The sequence below is a fragment of the Zophobas morio genome, unplaced genomic scaffold, assembly GCF_036711695.1.
Source record: "Zophobas morio isolate AGI-343-1 ecotype UQ-CSIRO unplaced genomic scaffold, CSIRO_AGI_Zmor_V1 ptg000007l, whole genome shotgun sequence".
Classification (NCBI taxonomy): Eukaryota; Metazoa; Arthropoda; class Insecta; order Coleoptera; family Tenebrionidae; genus Zophobas; species Zophobas morio.
In genome coordinates this window covers 2025755-2041664 of record NW_026972112.1, presented here as the reverse complement: position 1 = coordinate 2041664, position 15910 = coordinate 2025755, and the positions used below count along the sequence as shown (strand labels likewise).

The 15910-nt window shown below is 32.1% G+C and overlaps 1 protein-coding gene across 1 annotated transcript in view; it reads left to right on the top strand.

Annotated features, from left to right (window-relative positions):
* Positions 1-15905, top strand: part of LOC135124217 (uncharacterized protein) — a 240972-nt gene extending 225067 nt beyond the window's left edge. Inside the window, exons 4-12 of the mRNA XM_064049126.1 lie at positions 595-649; positions 962-1036; positions 1171-1307; positions 1541-1684; positions 7330-7536; positions 7585-7731; positions 7783-7961; positions 14717-14901; positions 14979-15905. Of these exons, the coding sequence (XP_063905196.1) occupies positions 595-649; positions 962-1036; positions 1171-1307; positions 1541-1684; positions 7330-7536; positions 7585-7731; positions 7783-7961; positions 14717-14901; positions 14979-15142 (1293 nt within the window). The 3' untranslated portion in view covers positions 15143-15905. The remainder of the gene's footprint in view (positions 1-594; positions 650-961; positions 1037-1170; positions 1308-1540; positions 1685-7329; positions 7537-7584; positions 7732-7782; positions 7962-14716; positions 14902-14978) is intronic.
* The last annotated feature ends 5 nt before the right edge of the window (positions 15906-15910 follow it).

Here is a 15910-nt window from a genome sequence, read left to right as displayed (position 1 = left end):
ATTTCTCGATGTATGTACTGGTTTTTATTTTATATAGGTTATCAAAAATTAAAAATTACTTTTTTTTCAATTTTTCAACCAATTTTGTTAAACCTGCCTTTAAGAACTTTATTTTTTTTTCTATTGCCCCTTAAAGCTTCCTGTAATTGGACTTGCAGCTTGTTGGAAATGCAATTATTATTATTATTATTATTATTGTTCTTAATCACCTATGGTTCGCGAGCTCTAGTCAGACGTCAAAATGGTACATTTTCGAGCGCCGCGAGCCGCCGCCGCCGACTTCGCAGCATGCCTCAAGTTCAACCCCCGTCGACCGCGCGCTCCAAATCACGGCGACGAAGTCGGCGATCAAACGATTTGATTATCCGGCTGAAGAATCTCAATTTTCTTAATTAAAAAAGTAGACGTTTGGAGTTCCTCCGGCACAACCACGCTAATAAAGCGTAATGCCTCGATATTTATTCGCGCAATTTAAAATTATAATTGCGGAGTCTCGGCCGGTGTTTATAATAATTACGTGTGGTTTTTTCTTCCTCTGCGTGCTCCGCCGAGCATGATACGGCACGGAAAACTGAGAATTTTCTTTCGTTCCAGGAGAACTTGTCGACGGCGGAGTCGGCCGAGGCAGCCGAGGAGGAGCACTTTTCCGGTGAGTGGTAGCTAGAGTCATCCCATCAGGCTTAACCATCGTTTTTGTTTGGAGTGTAGACCTAACACTACAGTGACATACGGTCTATTTCTGGATTGAAAAGCTACTGCTGTGGCTTTTCGGTTCCGAGGTAGCGTTTACCTTGCGTCTCCAACTAGGGCAAAATTTACGCTTTGTCAAGTAGCAGGGTTGGTACTACATCCCAGGCTTAGCCCACTTTGACGAAGTGGGCTAGGTTTGCCCTAGTTTAGTGTAGTTGTTAATCTAGTATGTAGGCCAACCCTGCTAACCGTGATATGATTGGCTGTGCAGGAACCGGGGCTATGAAAGACAGCGACAAGCTCAAGCTGATGCTCTTGGCGTGGAACTACCACAATCAGGCTCAAGGTAACACGACAATACACACACCGACACTGTTTTCTTTTATTTGGGCGATCATCCACCCATCTACATCCAGAACAAGGCGCAGTGGGTCCGCCCCCTGTGCCGCCACCTTCCAGTACTCACTCCCGTCTTTGCAGGCAACCGGAATGGCGACATTCCCGACCTGTCCCAGGTGCCCGGGGGCGAAGAGATGGCCGGCCTGTGGGCCCAGTACCACTCCGCTCTAGGCCTGGCGAAGGGGAAGGCCACACCGCCCACCAACCGCGATCAATCTGTGAGTACCTTTTCGGGTTCTTTTGTTCCGCGTCCTCGAGGAGCCACTCGAACCAAGCCTGTGCACTTTTCCACTCGGCGATTTGGAATTTAGATTACTTCCTCGTATGCAGCTGTTCGCAGCGAATGATAAACTCCGTGTCAAGTTCACAGAGCGTTTCTTTCACATAAAATTCCTCGATAATTGGCCGCCGCCGCTTTTGGTGCGATAATGCGACGCTTGACCGTTTTCAGAGTCCAGTCAATGCTGATACGGGGTCGGCGCATGACGAAACCAGCTCCAGCGGGAACAAAGAAGACGAAGACGACGATGACGACGAAAGCGACGACAAGATCGACACACAAACGCACGACCCTGAACGACTCAAAGCCTTCAACGTAAGTGTTATTAGGAAATAATTGCGGATTGATTGGTAGGAGATGGAAGCGCGGAATGTGAGGCCTCGCGCGATCGGGGGCAGATAACCTCGAAAACGGCGGTCTATGGGGGGAAACGCGACCGATAAGGCCTGCATGGTGGAATGCGTCCGGTAGGGGGCCGGGCACATGTAAACTGCAGCGGGTAATGAAATCAGAAACCAGCCCTAAGGAGGGTCCACTCATTCACATGTAATGATTACTGGAAATTACTCGAAACTTATTTCTTTTCGGTCTTAGCAAATCTGAATCGGTGATCCCATTGGTAGCGGGGATGCTTAGCCAAATTTTGGTTAACGTTTTAACATCTACATGATATTCCTAATACACATTCCAAATTTGACAACAATCGGTCCAGTAGTTTCGGAGATTATCTGTCTAATAAAAATCCGGACAGATGGTAGACAGACGGAAACGGGAGACCTATTTTTTCGTACTCTACAATGATATTTCCAGTAATCCCCAATAAATCTTGATATGAATTGCTGGAAGCTTCCGACAAAGAGCACTTAAACAAAATCGCTATAAACAAAATTATTTTGGACTTTTGCAGTATCTTTAACTAAATTTATAAAGTAAAATTTTTAGAAAAAAATTGGTCGGAGGTTATTTCGCCAGAAAAACCAACAAATCCCGCTTTTTTGAAAAATTATAAAGCAATTTTTGGGGTTTTTGTTTTCGGATAACCTCTGTAAAGCTAAAACAAGTAGCTTAAATAATTCTCCCGCAGCTTTTTTTGAGTTGAATTTTTCATTTTTTTTTGTTTCTTCAGGTTTTCGACTTACAATTTTTACTTTCAAGTTTAAATTTTTCACTTTTTCAATTTCCCAAATTTCTATTTTTAATTTTTAGATTTTGGAACTTGTTTCTTCGAGTTCTCATTTTTAAATGTTTGAGTTTTTCGATTTTCGTTTTTCGATTTTCCAACTTTTGGATGTTTATATTTTCTGATTTGCAGTTTTACAATTCTTCATTTTTATGTTTCGGTTTTTTATTTTCTTTATTTTTTCAGTTTTTCGTTATTCTGATTTTATCATTCTTCTCTTTCGGTATGAAATTTTAGATTTTTTAATTTTTCGCTTTTTTCAATTTTGATTTAAGACTTCCAGTGTTCATATTAAATAATTATGTAATAACAATTTAATGTTTAAAATTTTACACGTTTTCAATTTTACCATTTCAGAATTTTTCAGTTATTGGACTTTAAAACTTTTCATATAATCGATTTTTCAATTTTTCGATTTTTAATTTTTGAATTTCTCGATATTTCTCTATAATTTTTCGATTTTAGAATTTTTGGGTTTTCCAATTTTCCGATTCATCAATTTTTTTCGGTTTTTTTATTTTCTTTATTTTTTAGTTTTTCGGTTTTTCAATGTTCTGATTTTATCATTCTTCTCCTTTCAGTACGAAATTTTTTTTTTTGGATTTATAAATTTTCCGGTTTTTGAAATTTTAGATTTTTTAATTTTTCTTTTACGATTTTTTGATGTTTCGATGTCCCGATTTTTAAACTTTTTTGTATGATTTTCAATTTTTCGATATCTCGATTTTTCAATATTTCAATTTTGGGAATTTTTAATTACTGGATTTTCAATTTTTCGATTTTTCAGTTATTCGATTTTTCAATTTTTCTAGTTTTCATATTAAATAATTATGTAATAACAATTTAATTTTGTAAAATTTTACACTTCTTCTTTTACACTTTTCCAATTTTACCATTTCCGAATTTTTCAGTTATTGGATTTTAAAACTTTTCATAGAATCGATTTTTTAATTTTTCGATTTTACAATTTTTGGATTTTCCAATTTTCCGATTCATTAATTTTTTTCAATTTTTATGTACATATTTATTTCGATTTTTAGTTTTTCAGTGTTTTAATTTTTCGTTTCTTCAGTTCCTAGATTTGCAATTATCATGTTCAATGAATACTATGTATATTAAAAAAAAAGTCACAATATAAAAATTTTTTGATATCTCGATATTTCAACATTTCAATTTTTATATTGCTGAACTTTTCAAATTTTCGTTTTTTTAAATTACAGATTTTTCGATCCTTCATTATTCGATTTTCGATTTTCCAACTTTCAGTTTTTCGATGTTTTAATTTTTCAATATATATTTTAGATTTTAAACTATTCGATTTGTCCATTTTTCAGTTCTTCAATTTTACTACTTTCCAATTTCTCGATTTTTTAAATTTTACATTTTTCGGTTTTTTGTTGTTTGAATTTCTCGATTTTAGATTTTTCACTTTTCAATTTTTCGATTTTTAAAATTTTTGATTTTTCGATTGTTCAATTTTTCAAATAGATTTTTCGATGTTTCTGTTTTTCGATGATTCGGCTTCTCGATTTTTCTATGTCTAGGTTTCTCGATTTTTCGATTTTTTTAATCGGTTTTTCGATTTTTCAATTTTTCCGTTTTAGGATTTTTGGCTTTCGAGTTTTCGGTTTTTCAGTTATTCGATTTTCGATTGTACAATTTTCGATTTGTCAATTTTCTATTATTAAAATTTTACACTTTTTCAATTTTACGATTTCAGAATTTTTCAGTTATTGGATTTTAAAACTTTTCATAGAATCGATTTTACAATTTTTGGATTTTCCAATTTTCCGATTAATTAATTTTTTTTCAATTTTTTTGTACGTATTTATTCCAATTTTTAGTTTTTCAGTGTTTCAATTTTTCGTTTCTTCAGTTCTTAGATTTGCAATTTTTATTTTCAAGTTTAAATTCTTCAGTTTTTCAATTTCCCAACTTTTTGATGTTTCAATTTTCAGATTTTGCGATTTTTTGATTGTTTAATTTTTCATTTCTTCAAATTTGCAATTTTTCGTTTCGATTTTTGATTTCCTTTATTTTTACAATTTTTCGAACTTGCAATGTTCTTATTTTATAATTTTTTGTTTTCCGTATATAAATTTTGATTCATTAATTTTTTTAAATTTTTATGTACACATTTATTTCGATTTTTAGTTTTTCAGTGTTTCAATTTTTCGTTTCTTCACTTCTTAGATTTGCAATTTTTATTTTCAAGGTTAAATTTTTCAGTTTTTCAATTTCCCAACTTTTTAATGTTTGAATTTTTAGATTTTGGAATTTTTTGGGTGTTTAATTTTTCATTTCTGCAAATTTGCAATTTTTCGTTTCAATTTTTTATTTCCTTTATTATTACAATTTCAATTTTTGGATTTGCAACTTTTACAATTTTTTCTTTTTTTTTGATTTTGCGAGTTTTCATTTTTCCTTTTTTCAAATTTTTTCGATTATCCAAGTTTTGAGTCTTTCAATTTCTCGATTTGCAATTTCACGAGTTTTCAGTTCTTAGTTCTTCAATTTTTCGATTTGCATTTTTTCGTTTCAATTTTTTATTTTCTTTATTTTTTCTGTTTTTCGGTTTTTCAGTGTTTTGATTTTATCATTCTTCCTCTTTCAGTATGAAATTTTTCAATTTTTGGATTTATACAAATTTTACAATTTTTCGGTTTTCAATTTTTGATGTTCCAATTTCCCAATTTTTAAATTTTTTAGTATGATTGTCAATTTTACGATATCTCGATTTTTCACCATTTCAATTTTGAGAATTTTTAAATTGCTGGATTTGTCGACTTTTTGGCCTTCGAGTTTTCGGTTTTTCAATTATTAGATTTTTAAAATGTTTGATTTTCGATTTTCCAGTTTTCGATTCTTCAGTTTTTCCATATTTTAATTTTTCGATATATGTATATTTCAGATTTTGAACTTTTCGATTTCTCCAATCTTCAGTTCTTCAATTTTACCATTTTTCAATTTTTGGATTTTTTAATTTTCGATTTTTCAATTTATCGCCGTTTGTGTTTTTCGATTTTTCGACTTCTCGGTTTTAGACTTTTCAGTTTTCAATTTTTCAATTTAAAAAATTTTTGATTTTTCGAATTTTCAATTTTCCGATTTATCGAGATTTCATTGTTTGAATTTTCGGTTAAATTTTTAGATTTTTGGGTTTCTCGATTTTTAGATTTTAGGATTTCCCAATTTTCTTCAAAATTTCGATTTTTCAATTTCGGTTTTTTAAATGTTACATTTTTCGATTTCCCGTCTTTTGGATTTTGCGGTTTTGCTATTTCAAGATTTTTCGATTTCCCCGTTTTTTAATTTGTAAATATTTCGATTTTTTCTAATTTACGATCTCTCGATATCTCGATTTTTTCATTTTTAAAATTATTTAGCTTTTCGATTTTTCAGTTTTCGATTTCTCAATTTTTCAGCATTTCAATTTTGGGAATTTTAAAATTGCTGGATATTTCAATTTTTCGATTTTTTGAGTTCTCGATTTATCGACACTCGGATGTTTTAATTTAACGATGTTTGATTTGTCGAGATTTCACTACTGGTTTTACTTTATATAGGTTATCAAAAATTAAAAATTACAAATTTCATATTAATATGTATTTAATAATAATTTGTTATTTTAAATTTTACACTTGTTCATTTTTACGATTTCAGAATTTTTCAGTTATTGTATTTTAAAACTTTCATATATTCGATTTTCAATTTTTGAATTTCTCGATATTTTACAATATTTCGACTTTACAATTTGAAATTTTTAGAGTTTGCAATTTTTCGATTATGTATTTAATTTTCCATTTTTTATTTCCTTTATTTTTACAATTTTTGGATTTTTCAGCGTTCCGATTTTATAATTTTTTGTTTTTTTCAATTTTTCGTTTCTTCAATTTTTTGATTTACAGTTTTACAAATCAAAAATTAAATCACGAAAAAGTATAAAATGATAAGTTTGAAAAATCTAAAAATTGGAAATCAAGAACTCGAAAGATTAAAAATTCAGAAACTTAAAAAACGAAAAAGTGCAAAATTGAAAGAACTTAATATTCTGAACCGAAATATTGAAAATTAAAGAAATCGGAAAATCGGATAATTGAGAAATTCAAAAATTGCAAAATTGAAAAATGGAAGATTGAAAATTTGAAAAATTATAAAATCGAAAGAAACATTGAAAAAATAAAGGAAATGAAAAAACGAAAAATTGTTATATTAAATTGAGAAAATAATAAATAAAAAATCGGGAAAATGAAAGATAAAAATCAAGATCTTGGAAAATTGAGGAAACGAAAAATTGACAAATCGAAAAATTCAAAAAACTTATACACTCAAAACTGGAATTGAAAAATTTAGAAGTCGAGAAATTGACGAAATTGACAATTAAAGTTAAAAAAGCGAACAATTTTGAACCCAAACATTGAAAAATGGAAAAATTGAAGAATTAAAGAAAACGAAAACACGTAAAATTGTGATATCAAAAAATTGTAAAATTGAAGAAAAAGGAAAAACGATAATTGCGATACCCAAAAAAATTTGATAACAATCGGTCCAGTAATTTCGAAGATATTTTCTGTCTAATAAAAATTCGGACAGACGGTAGACAGACAGACAGACAACCAGCAACTGGTACCACCTGCATACTGCTGCAGTTTACATAGACCTTTTCGGACCCTGCGAGCCGTCCGCCACAGTTTAGCGTTTTTGCCTCAAAACATGCGTCCTCCATCTTCGCGAGCCTCGAATTTTTCTCCGCCGACCTTCTAAAACCCCTTTTTTGCAGATGTTCGTCCGCCTCTTCGTCGACGAGAACCTGGACCGAATGGTGCCGATCAGCAAGCAGCCCAAGGAGAAAATCCAAGCAATAATCGATTCGTGCACGAGGCAGTTTCCGGAGTTTGCGGAAAGAGCCCGGAAACGAATCCGCACTTACCTCAAGTCGTGTAGGAGGAACAAACGTGCCCGAGACCCCAATTCACCATGGGATGCGGTAAGCTGCTCCAATTCCAGAGGGCTCCAATACGGTTGCCGCTTTCAGACGAGGCCGACCCCCGCGCACTTGACGTCGGTCCAGGCCGAGCAGATCCTAGCGACGGCATGCGAGAACGAGAGCCACAACGCGAAAAGAATGCGATTAGGCCTGGAACCGGTCAGCCAGCCGATGCCCATCCTGCCGGGGGCCCAAGTAAGTCTCCGAGACTTTCACGGGACGCCTCAGCAATGTTTGCGTTTGCAGCCTACCGACACCACCGCCCCCATCAACCGCGGCATAGATTTCTCCAACAACACCCCCGTCAAAATCGAGGTCGATTCCGTCTCGGCGGCGTTCCCCTCGTCGACGACCCCCTCGACCACCCCCAACTCGGTCTCGAAGGGCCTGTCTTTGACGCCCGACTTGAAAACATCCGCCATGAGGTACGCATTTGAAATTTTAATGCTTTCAGAGCCATCCCGACCCTACAGCCTCTGATTCTTTAAACTCGCCAAACCCCGCAGGTTTTTCGATAAGGTTAACGTATTCCGCAAAATGCACGTGCCTTGACGAGCAAAACGCATACATTTTGTCTTAGTGCATGCGAACTTTTATATGATAACACTGATGTTACGGAATTTTGATTAAAATAAAGGTCGATTTATAAACTTGCCGCTAACGTTGATGTTGCCGTTGGGTTTTCAACCAAATTGGGGTAGTGCCCACTTAAAAGAAAATCCCCTGGAGTAGGGGGGACATTTTTTTGGTTGACAGCTCTAATTCCACGAAAGTCAAATTTTAAATAGCTGCCATCATTACAGCTACAAGGGCTTACATTTTGCCATTTTTTTTTTAAATATATGTAGAAAGATAAAACATGTTTAAAGAGGAAAATTTTTGTAGGAAAGTATCGATTTTTCAATTAGGCTCCGCCCTTCGGTCTGACAACGAATGAAAAATTCATCACAATTGAGCTTGGGATGGATATAGGTGGGGCTTAATTTTTGGCTTGTTTTTTTTTTTAACATACATAGTTTTCTTTAAATAACACGATACTCCAAAACATATTTTTATTTCTTGTAGAGAAATCAGCATTTTGCAATTATGTTCCGCCTCTCGGGTTACGACAAAAAAAAAATCGTCAGAATTGAGACAAGGCGGCTGGGCGGGGCTTATATTTTGCCTTTTTCTTTTTCTTAATGTATATAGCCATCTTTTCACAACAAGAAACGTAGGACATGGTTAAAATGGTACATTTTTGCAAGGAATTATGGGGCGGAGCCTAATGGCAAAATCGATATTTCCTTATACAAATTTTCCATTTTAAACATGTTTTAAGTTTCATGTTGTGAAAAGAAGTCTACACATATTAAGAAAACAAGGCAAAATGTAAGCCCGCCCACCCACCCTGTCTCAATTGTGATGAATTTTTTTATTCGCCGTGAACCAAGAGGGCAGAACTTAACTGCAAAATACTTATTTCTTTACTAGAAATTAAAAACATGTGTTTGAGTATCGTGTTGTTCAAAGAATACTATGTATATTAAGAAAAAAAGTCACAATATAAAAATTTTTTTGATTTCTCGATATTTCAACATTTCAATTTTGGAATTTTTAAACTGGTGGATTTTTCAAATTTTCGATTTTTTTAAATTATACAGTATGTCCCCGGATTGAGTTCACAAGAGGAAAAAAACTGTATTTTCTATTTCACAAAAAAATGACATAGGAATAACATTTTTTGCTTAATTCTTAAAACTTCAATATTCCTGGTCTGTACTCTTAAATACATTTTTTCATATTTCTAAGTTCTTCGTTACTTTCAGTTTTTTTCGATTTTAAAGACACAGCCTAATAATTTTAATTGCAGATTTATTCGTTTTGAATTAAGGAAAAAATGTTATTCCTATGTCATTTTTTTTGTAAAATAGAAAATACAGTTTTTTTTCCTTTTGTGAACTCAATCTGGGGACATACTGTAGATTTTTCGATTCTTCAGTTTTTCGATATTTTAATTTTTCTATGCATATTTTAGATTTTAAACTTTTCGATTTCTTCATTTTTCAGTTCTTCAATTACCACTTTTCAATTTTTCGAATTTTTTGATTTCACATTTTTTAGTTTTTTGTTGTTTCTATTTCTCGATCTTTGGAGTTCTCGGTTATGGATTTTTTAGTTTTCAATTTTTTGATTTTTAAAATTTTTGATTTTTCGATTTTTCAATTTCCCGATTTATCGAGATTTCGACGTTTCGAATTTTCGATTATTCAATTTTTCGTATGGGCTATTTCGATTTCTCGACTTCTCAACCTTTCATTTTTCGATTTTTCGATGTTTCAATTTATTTTTCAATTAATAGATTTTTCGATGTCTCGGTTTTTCCATTTTTCGGGTTCTCCATTTTTAGATTTTAGGATCTTCCAATTTTTCTGTTTCTTCTATTTTTCCATTTTTCAGTTCGGATTTTTAAAAGTTAGATTGTTCGTTTCTTTGATTTTTCGGTTTTTCAATTGTTTCGAGTTTACGATTTTTCGATTTCCCCATTTTTTTAATTTTTAAATATTTCAGTTTTTCAAATTTTCGATCTCTCGATATCTCGGTTTTTCTATTTTGAAAATTATTCACCTTTTTGATTTTTCGATTTTTCAGTTTTCGATTTCTCCATTTTTCAGCATTTCAATTTTGGAAATTTTTAAATTGGTGGATTTTTCAAATTTTCGATTTTTTAAATTCTAGATTTTTCGATTCTTAAATTATTCGATTTTCGATTTTCCGATTTTCGATTCTTCAGTTTTTCGATATTTTAATTTTTTTATGCATATTTTAGATTTTAAACTTTTCGATTTCTTCATTTTACAGTTCTTCAATTACCACTTTTCAATTTTTCGAATTTTTTGATTTCGTATTTTTTAGTTTTTTGTTGTTTCAATTTCTCGATTTTTGGAGTTCTCGGTTTTAGATTTTTTAGTTTTCAATTTTTTGATTTTTAAACTTTTTGATTTTTAGATTTTTCAATTTCCCGATTTATCGAGATTTCGACGTTTCGAATTTTCGATTGTTCAATTTTTCGTATGGGCTAATTCGTGTCTCGACTTCTCAATCTTCCATATTTCGATTTTTTGATGTTTCAATTTTTTTTTTCAATTAATAGATTTTTCGATGTCTCGGTTTTTCCATTTTTCGGGTTCTCAATTTTTAGATTTCAGGATTTTCCAATTTTTCGATGTTTCTTCAATTTTTCTACTTTTCAGTTTCGATTTTTAAGTTAGATTTTTCGTTTTTTTGATTTTTCGGTTTTTCGATTTTTCAATTGTTCTATTTTACGATTTTTCAATTTTCCCATTAATTTAATTTTTAAATATTTCAGTTTTTCAAATTTTCGATCTCTCGATACCTCGGTTTTTCTATTTTGAAAATCGTCAGGTTTTTGATTTTTCGATTTTTCAGTTTTCGATTTCTCGATTTTTCAGAATTTCAATTTTGGGAAATTTTAAATTGGTGGATTTTTCAAATTTTCGATTTTTTAAATTCTAGATTTTTCCATATTTTAATTTTTCTATGCATATTTTAGATTTTAAACTTTTCGATTTCTTCATTTTTCAGTTCTTCAATTACCACTTCTCAATTTTTCGAATTTTTTGATTTCGTATTTTTTAGTTTTTTGATGTTTCTATTTCTCGATTTTTGGAGTTCTCGGTTTTGGATTTGTTGGTTTTCAATTTTTTGATTTTTAAACTTTTTGATTTTTCGATTTTTCAATTTCCCGACTTATCGAGATTTCGACGTTTCGAATTTTCGATTGTTTAATTTTTCGTATGGGCTATTTCGATTTCTCGACTTCTCAATCTTCCATCTTTCGATTTTTCGATGTTTCAATTTTTTTTTCAATTAATAGATTTATCGATGTCTGGGTTTTTCCATTTTTCGGGTTCTCCATTTTTAGATTTTAGGATCTTCCAATTGTTCGATGTTTCTTCAATTTTTCCATTTTTCAGTTCGGATTTTTAAGTTAGATTTTTCGTTTTTTCGATTTTTCGATTTTTCAATTTTTCAATTGTTCTATTTTACGATTTTCCCATTTTTTAAATTTTTAAATATTTCAGTTTTTCAAATTTTCGATCTCTCGATACCTCGGTTTTTTTATTTTAAAAATCATCCAGCTTTTTGATTTTTCGATTTTTCAGTTGTCGATATCTCGATTTTTCAGCATTTCAATTTTGGGAATTTTTAAATTGCCGGATTTTTCAAATTTTCGATTTTTTAAATTCTAGATTTTTCGATTTTCCAATTTTCGATTCTTAAGTTTTTCGATATTTTAATTTTTCTACGGATATTTTAGATTTTGAACTTTTCGATTTCTTCATTTTTCAGTTCTTCTATTACCACTTTTCAATTTTTCGAATTTTTTGATTTCACGTTTTTTTGTTTTTTGTTGTTTCTATTTCTCGATTTTTTGAGTTCTCGGTTTTGGATATTTTAGTTTTCAATTTTTTGTATTTTAAACTTTTTGATTTTTCGATTTTTCAATTTCCCGATTTATTGAGATTTCGACGTTTCGAATTTTCGATTATTCAATTTTTCGTATGGGCCATTTCGATTTCTCGACTTCTCAATCTTCCATCTTTCGATTTTTCGATGTTTCAATTTTTTTTCCAATTAATAGATTTTTCGATGTCTCGGTTTTTCCATTTTGCGGGTTCTCCATTTTTAGATTTTAGGATTTTCCAATTTTTCGATGTTTCTTCAATTTTTCTATTTTTCAGTTACGATTTTTCAGTTTTCTATTTAACGATTTTTCGATTTCCCCCATTTTTCAATTTTTAAATATTTCAGTTTTTCAAATTTTCGACCTCTCGATATCTCGGTTTTTCTATTTTGAAAATCATTCAGCTTTTTGATTTTTCGATTTCTCGATTTTTCAGCATTTACATTTTGGAAATTTTTAAATCGCCGGATATTTCAATTTTTCGATGTTTCAATTTTTTTTTTCAATTAATAGATTTTTCGATGTCTCGGTTTTCCATTTTTCGGGTTCTCCATTTTTAGATTTTAAGATTCTCCAGTTTTTCGATGCTTCTTCAATTTTACTATTTTTCAGTTCCGATTTTTAAAAGTTAATTTTTCGTTTTTTGATTTTTCGGCTTTTCGATTTTTCAATTGTTCTATTTTACGATTTTTCGATTTCCCCATTTTTTAAATTCTTAAATATGTCAGTTTTTCAAATTTTTGATCTCTCGATATCTCGGTTTTTCTATTTTGAAAATCATTCAGCTTTTTGATTTTTCGATTCTTCAGTTTTCGATTTCTCGATTTTTCAGTACATATTTCCATTTTGGAAATTTTTAAATCGCTGGATATTTCAATTTTTCGATTTTTTAAATTTCAGGTTTTTCGATTTTTCAGTACATATTTCCATTTTGGAAATTTTTAAATCGCTGGATATTTCAATTTTTCGATTTTTTAAATTTCAGGTTTTTCGATTTTCTGATTGCTCGATTTATCGACACTCCGCTCGTAGGTTAACAAAAATTAAAAATTACAAATTCCATATTAATATGTAATTTCAAAATTTTTCATTGGATTTTAAAACTTTTTCAGATATTCGATTTTTCAATTTCCGATTTTACAATTTTTCGATTTTCAGTTTTTCAGTGTTTCAATTTTTCGTTTCTTCAGTTCTTAGATTTGCAATTTTTATTTTCAAGTTTAAATTTTTCAGTTTTTCAATTTTCAACATAGTATTCTTTGAACAACACGATACTCAAAACATATTTTTTATCTTTTGTAGAGAAGTAAGGATTTTGCAATTCAACTCCGCCCCTTTGGCTCACAACGAATAAAAAAATCATCACAATTGAGATAGGGCGGGTGGGCGGGGCTTATATTTTGCCTTGTTTTTCTTAATATACATAGCCATCTTTTTACAACAAGAATGGTACATTTTTGCAAAGAAATATGAATTTTGCAATTATCGGGTCGAGCCTAATTGCAAAATAGACATTTCCTCATACTTTAAACATGTTTTCAGTTTCATGTTGTGAAAAAAGTCTACATATATTAAAACAAAAAGGCAAAATATAAGCCCCGCCCACCCGCCCTATCTCAATTGTGATGATTTTTTTATTCGCCGTGCACCAAGGGGGCGGAGCTTAACTGCAAAATATTTATTTTTTTATAAGAAATTAGAAACATGTTTCTGAGTAGCGCGTTCAAAGAATACTACGTATATTAAGAAAAAAAAAAGGTGGGCGGGTTTTATACCCAGCCCATCTCGATTGTGATGATTTTTTTTATTCTTAGAAAGTTGAAACACGTTTAAAATGGTAAATTTTTGTAAGGAGATATGGATTTTGCAATTAGGCTCCGCCCCTAGGTCTGCCAACGAATGAAAACCTCATCACTATTTAAATCAGGGCGGGTGTGGGTGATACTCGAAACACATGTTTTTAAATTCTCGTAGAGGAATCAGGATTTGCAGTTGAACTCCGCCTTTTTGCTTCACGACGAATAAAAAAAAATCATTACAATTGAGATAGGGTGGGTGGGCGGGGCTACATTTTGCCTTTTCTTTTTCTTAATATGTGTAGACTTATTTCGACAACAGGAAACTTAAATTAAAATAGTAAATTTTAAGCTATAAAGGCAACCTCAGCGGGAACTTCAACGCCAACAGCAAGTTTATAAATCCCACTTAAATGATTCACTCAGTAACAATTCCTAATATATGTCCAGAATGTTTTTAGACAAATTTAGTAATTTGGTTGGCAACGAATTTCTTATATCCAAAGATCCCTAATGAAAAATGAATTTAAGGTTAGAAAATCTGACAAAAACTATAATACTGTTGCCAGTAATTTCACACTTTGTATTTTCCATTTAAAAATAGCACCTTTTATTGAAATTTTTGTTGTAACGAAATTATTTTTGGCATTTTAAATTTTAATGACAGAAGAAGAAAAAATTTCACGGCTCAATTTTGTCTGAAAACATCCTGCCCTTCGGTGAGACAAGGATCCAACTTGGGTCCCCGTTGTTTTGTGTTATACATAGACGACCTGCTTTCCTGCTTTTATTACACTTAAGTTATCCTCATTTACCCGTTATTATTTATGTCGTATGCACAATTGCTTGTCCAAATATGGAGTTTCGACCCGTTGGGCAATAAAGCGCTTATTACTATTAATTGCGCCTGTTTCAGCGTATCGAACGCGGCAGCTTTGGGCGCGACGGCCATGAATGGCATAGGAATCTCAAGTACGGCCGGTTCGGCGCCCACGGCGATGTACAGGCCGAATTTTTCGCAGGCGTTCCAGAGGGCAGGACCGTACCCGCTGTTCCCAGGGGCGGCCCCGTTCGGCACGGGGGCAGGCTTACTTACAAATGGTGAATATACTTGTCGATTCGACGCATGCTTAGTCCCGCGCGATTTTTGCCAAAGAACTTAACTGAGGGTTGTTTAGGTCCAGCAGACCTGAGCATGAAGCAGAAGCCTCTACTCAACCACAAGCTGAGCACGGGGGAGATGGCGGCGGTGCGGCAACTCATCACCGGGTACCGCGAGTCGGCCGCGTTTCTGCTGAGGTCGGCGGACGAGCTGGAGCAGCTGCTGATCCAGCAGCAGTAGACTGTTGCCATACTGTGTACATTACAAAGAAGATAGAGTATTTTATTCACTAGGCACGAGTGATTTTAGCACTAGTACTACTGTTGATTCACTATGCATTCATTACTTGGACTGTTGTAAACTTTGTAAATATAATTTTTACTTATGGATTTTTGCTACTTACGACGCGGAAGGAAGATGCTGAATTTATGTACAAACAAGTTTCCTAAATAAGTGAAAAAAATATTTATTTATTAGAAGTTAGAAGAACTATTCTATTACTACAGGGGAAATTTTATTATATTTGATATAAATGTTGAGAATTTATTGTATGAATTGACTGTACCAAAGACAATTGTATATAATCTTTAAAAAGTCGCCGATGTTTTGTAATTATGAGTATTTTCAAAAAGAGGATGAAAATGATTTAAGAGTGTGCTGTCTTTCGAGTGATTCCAAATCGAACGGTCGGGGGTTCCCCAAGACAACTCTCGACGGACTTACTATATTTTCTAAGGGATCCTCCTTGAATTTTTATAATAGGAACTCATATTTTCTATTATTTGAAAGAGTTGAATAGAATTTTAAAAAGTATTTCTGTGATTGTTAGTAAGTGTGTAGATATACTGAAAATCAGGAAACATCTTACAAATTTTTGTAATCTATGTATCTGTTCATGTATATTTCAGACATTCCAATGTATTTCTGAATGTATATAATTAAATTGTATTTTGATCTGAAATCACTGCCAGATTTTGTGTATCAATAAATAATGTCCGCATTATTTTA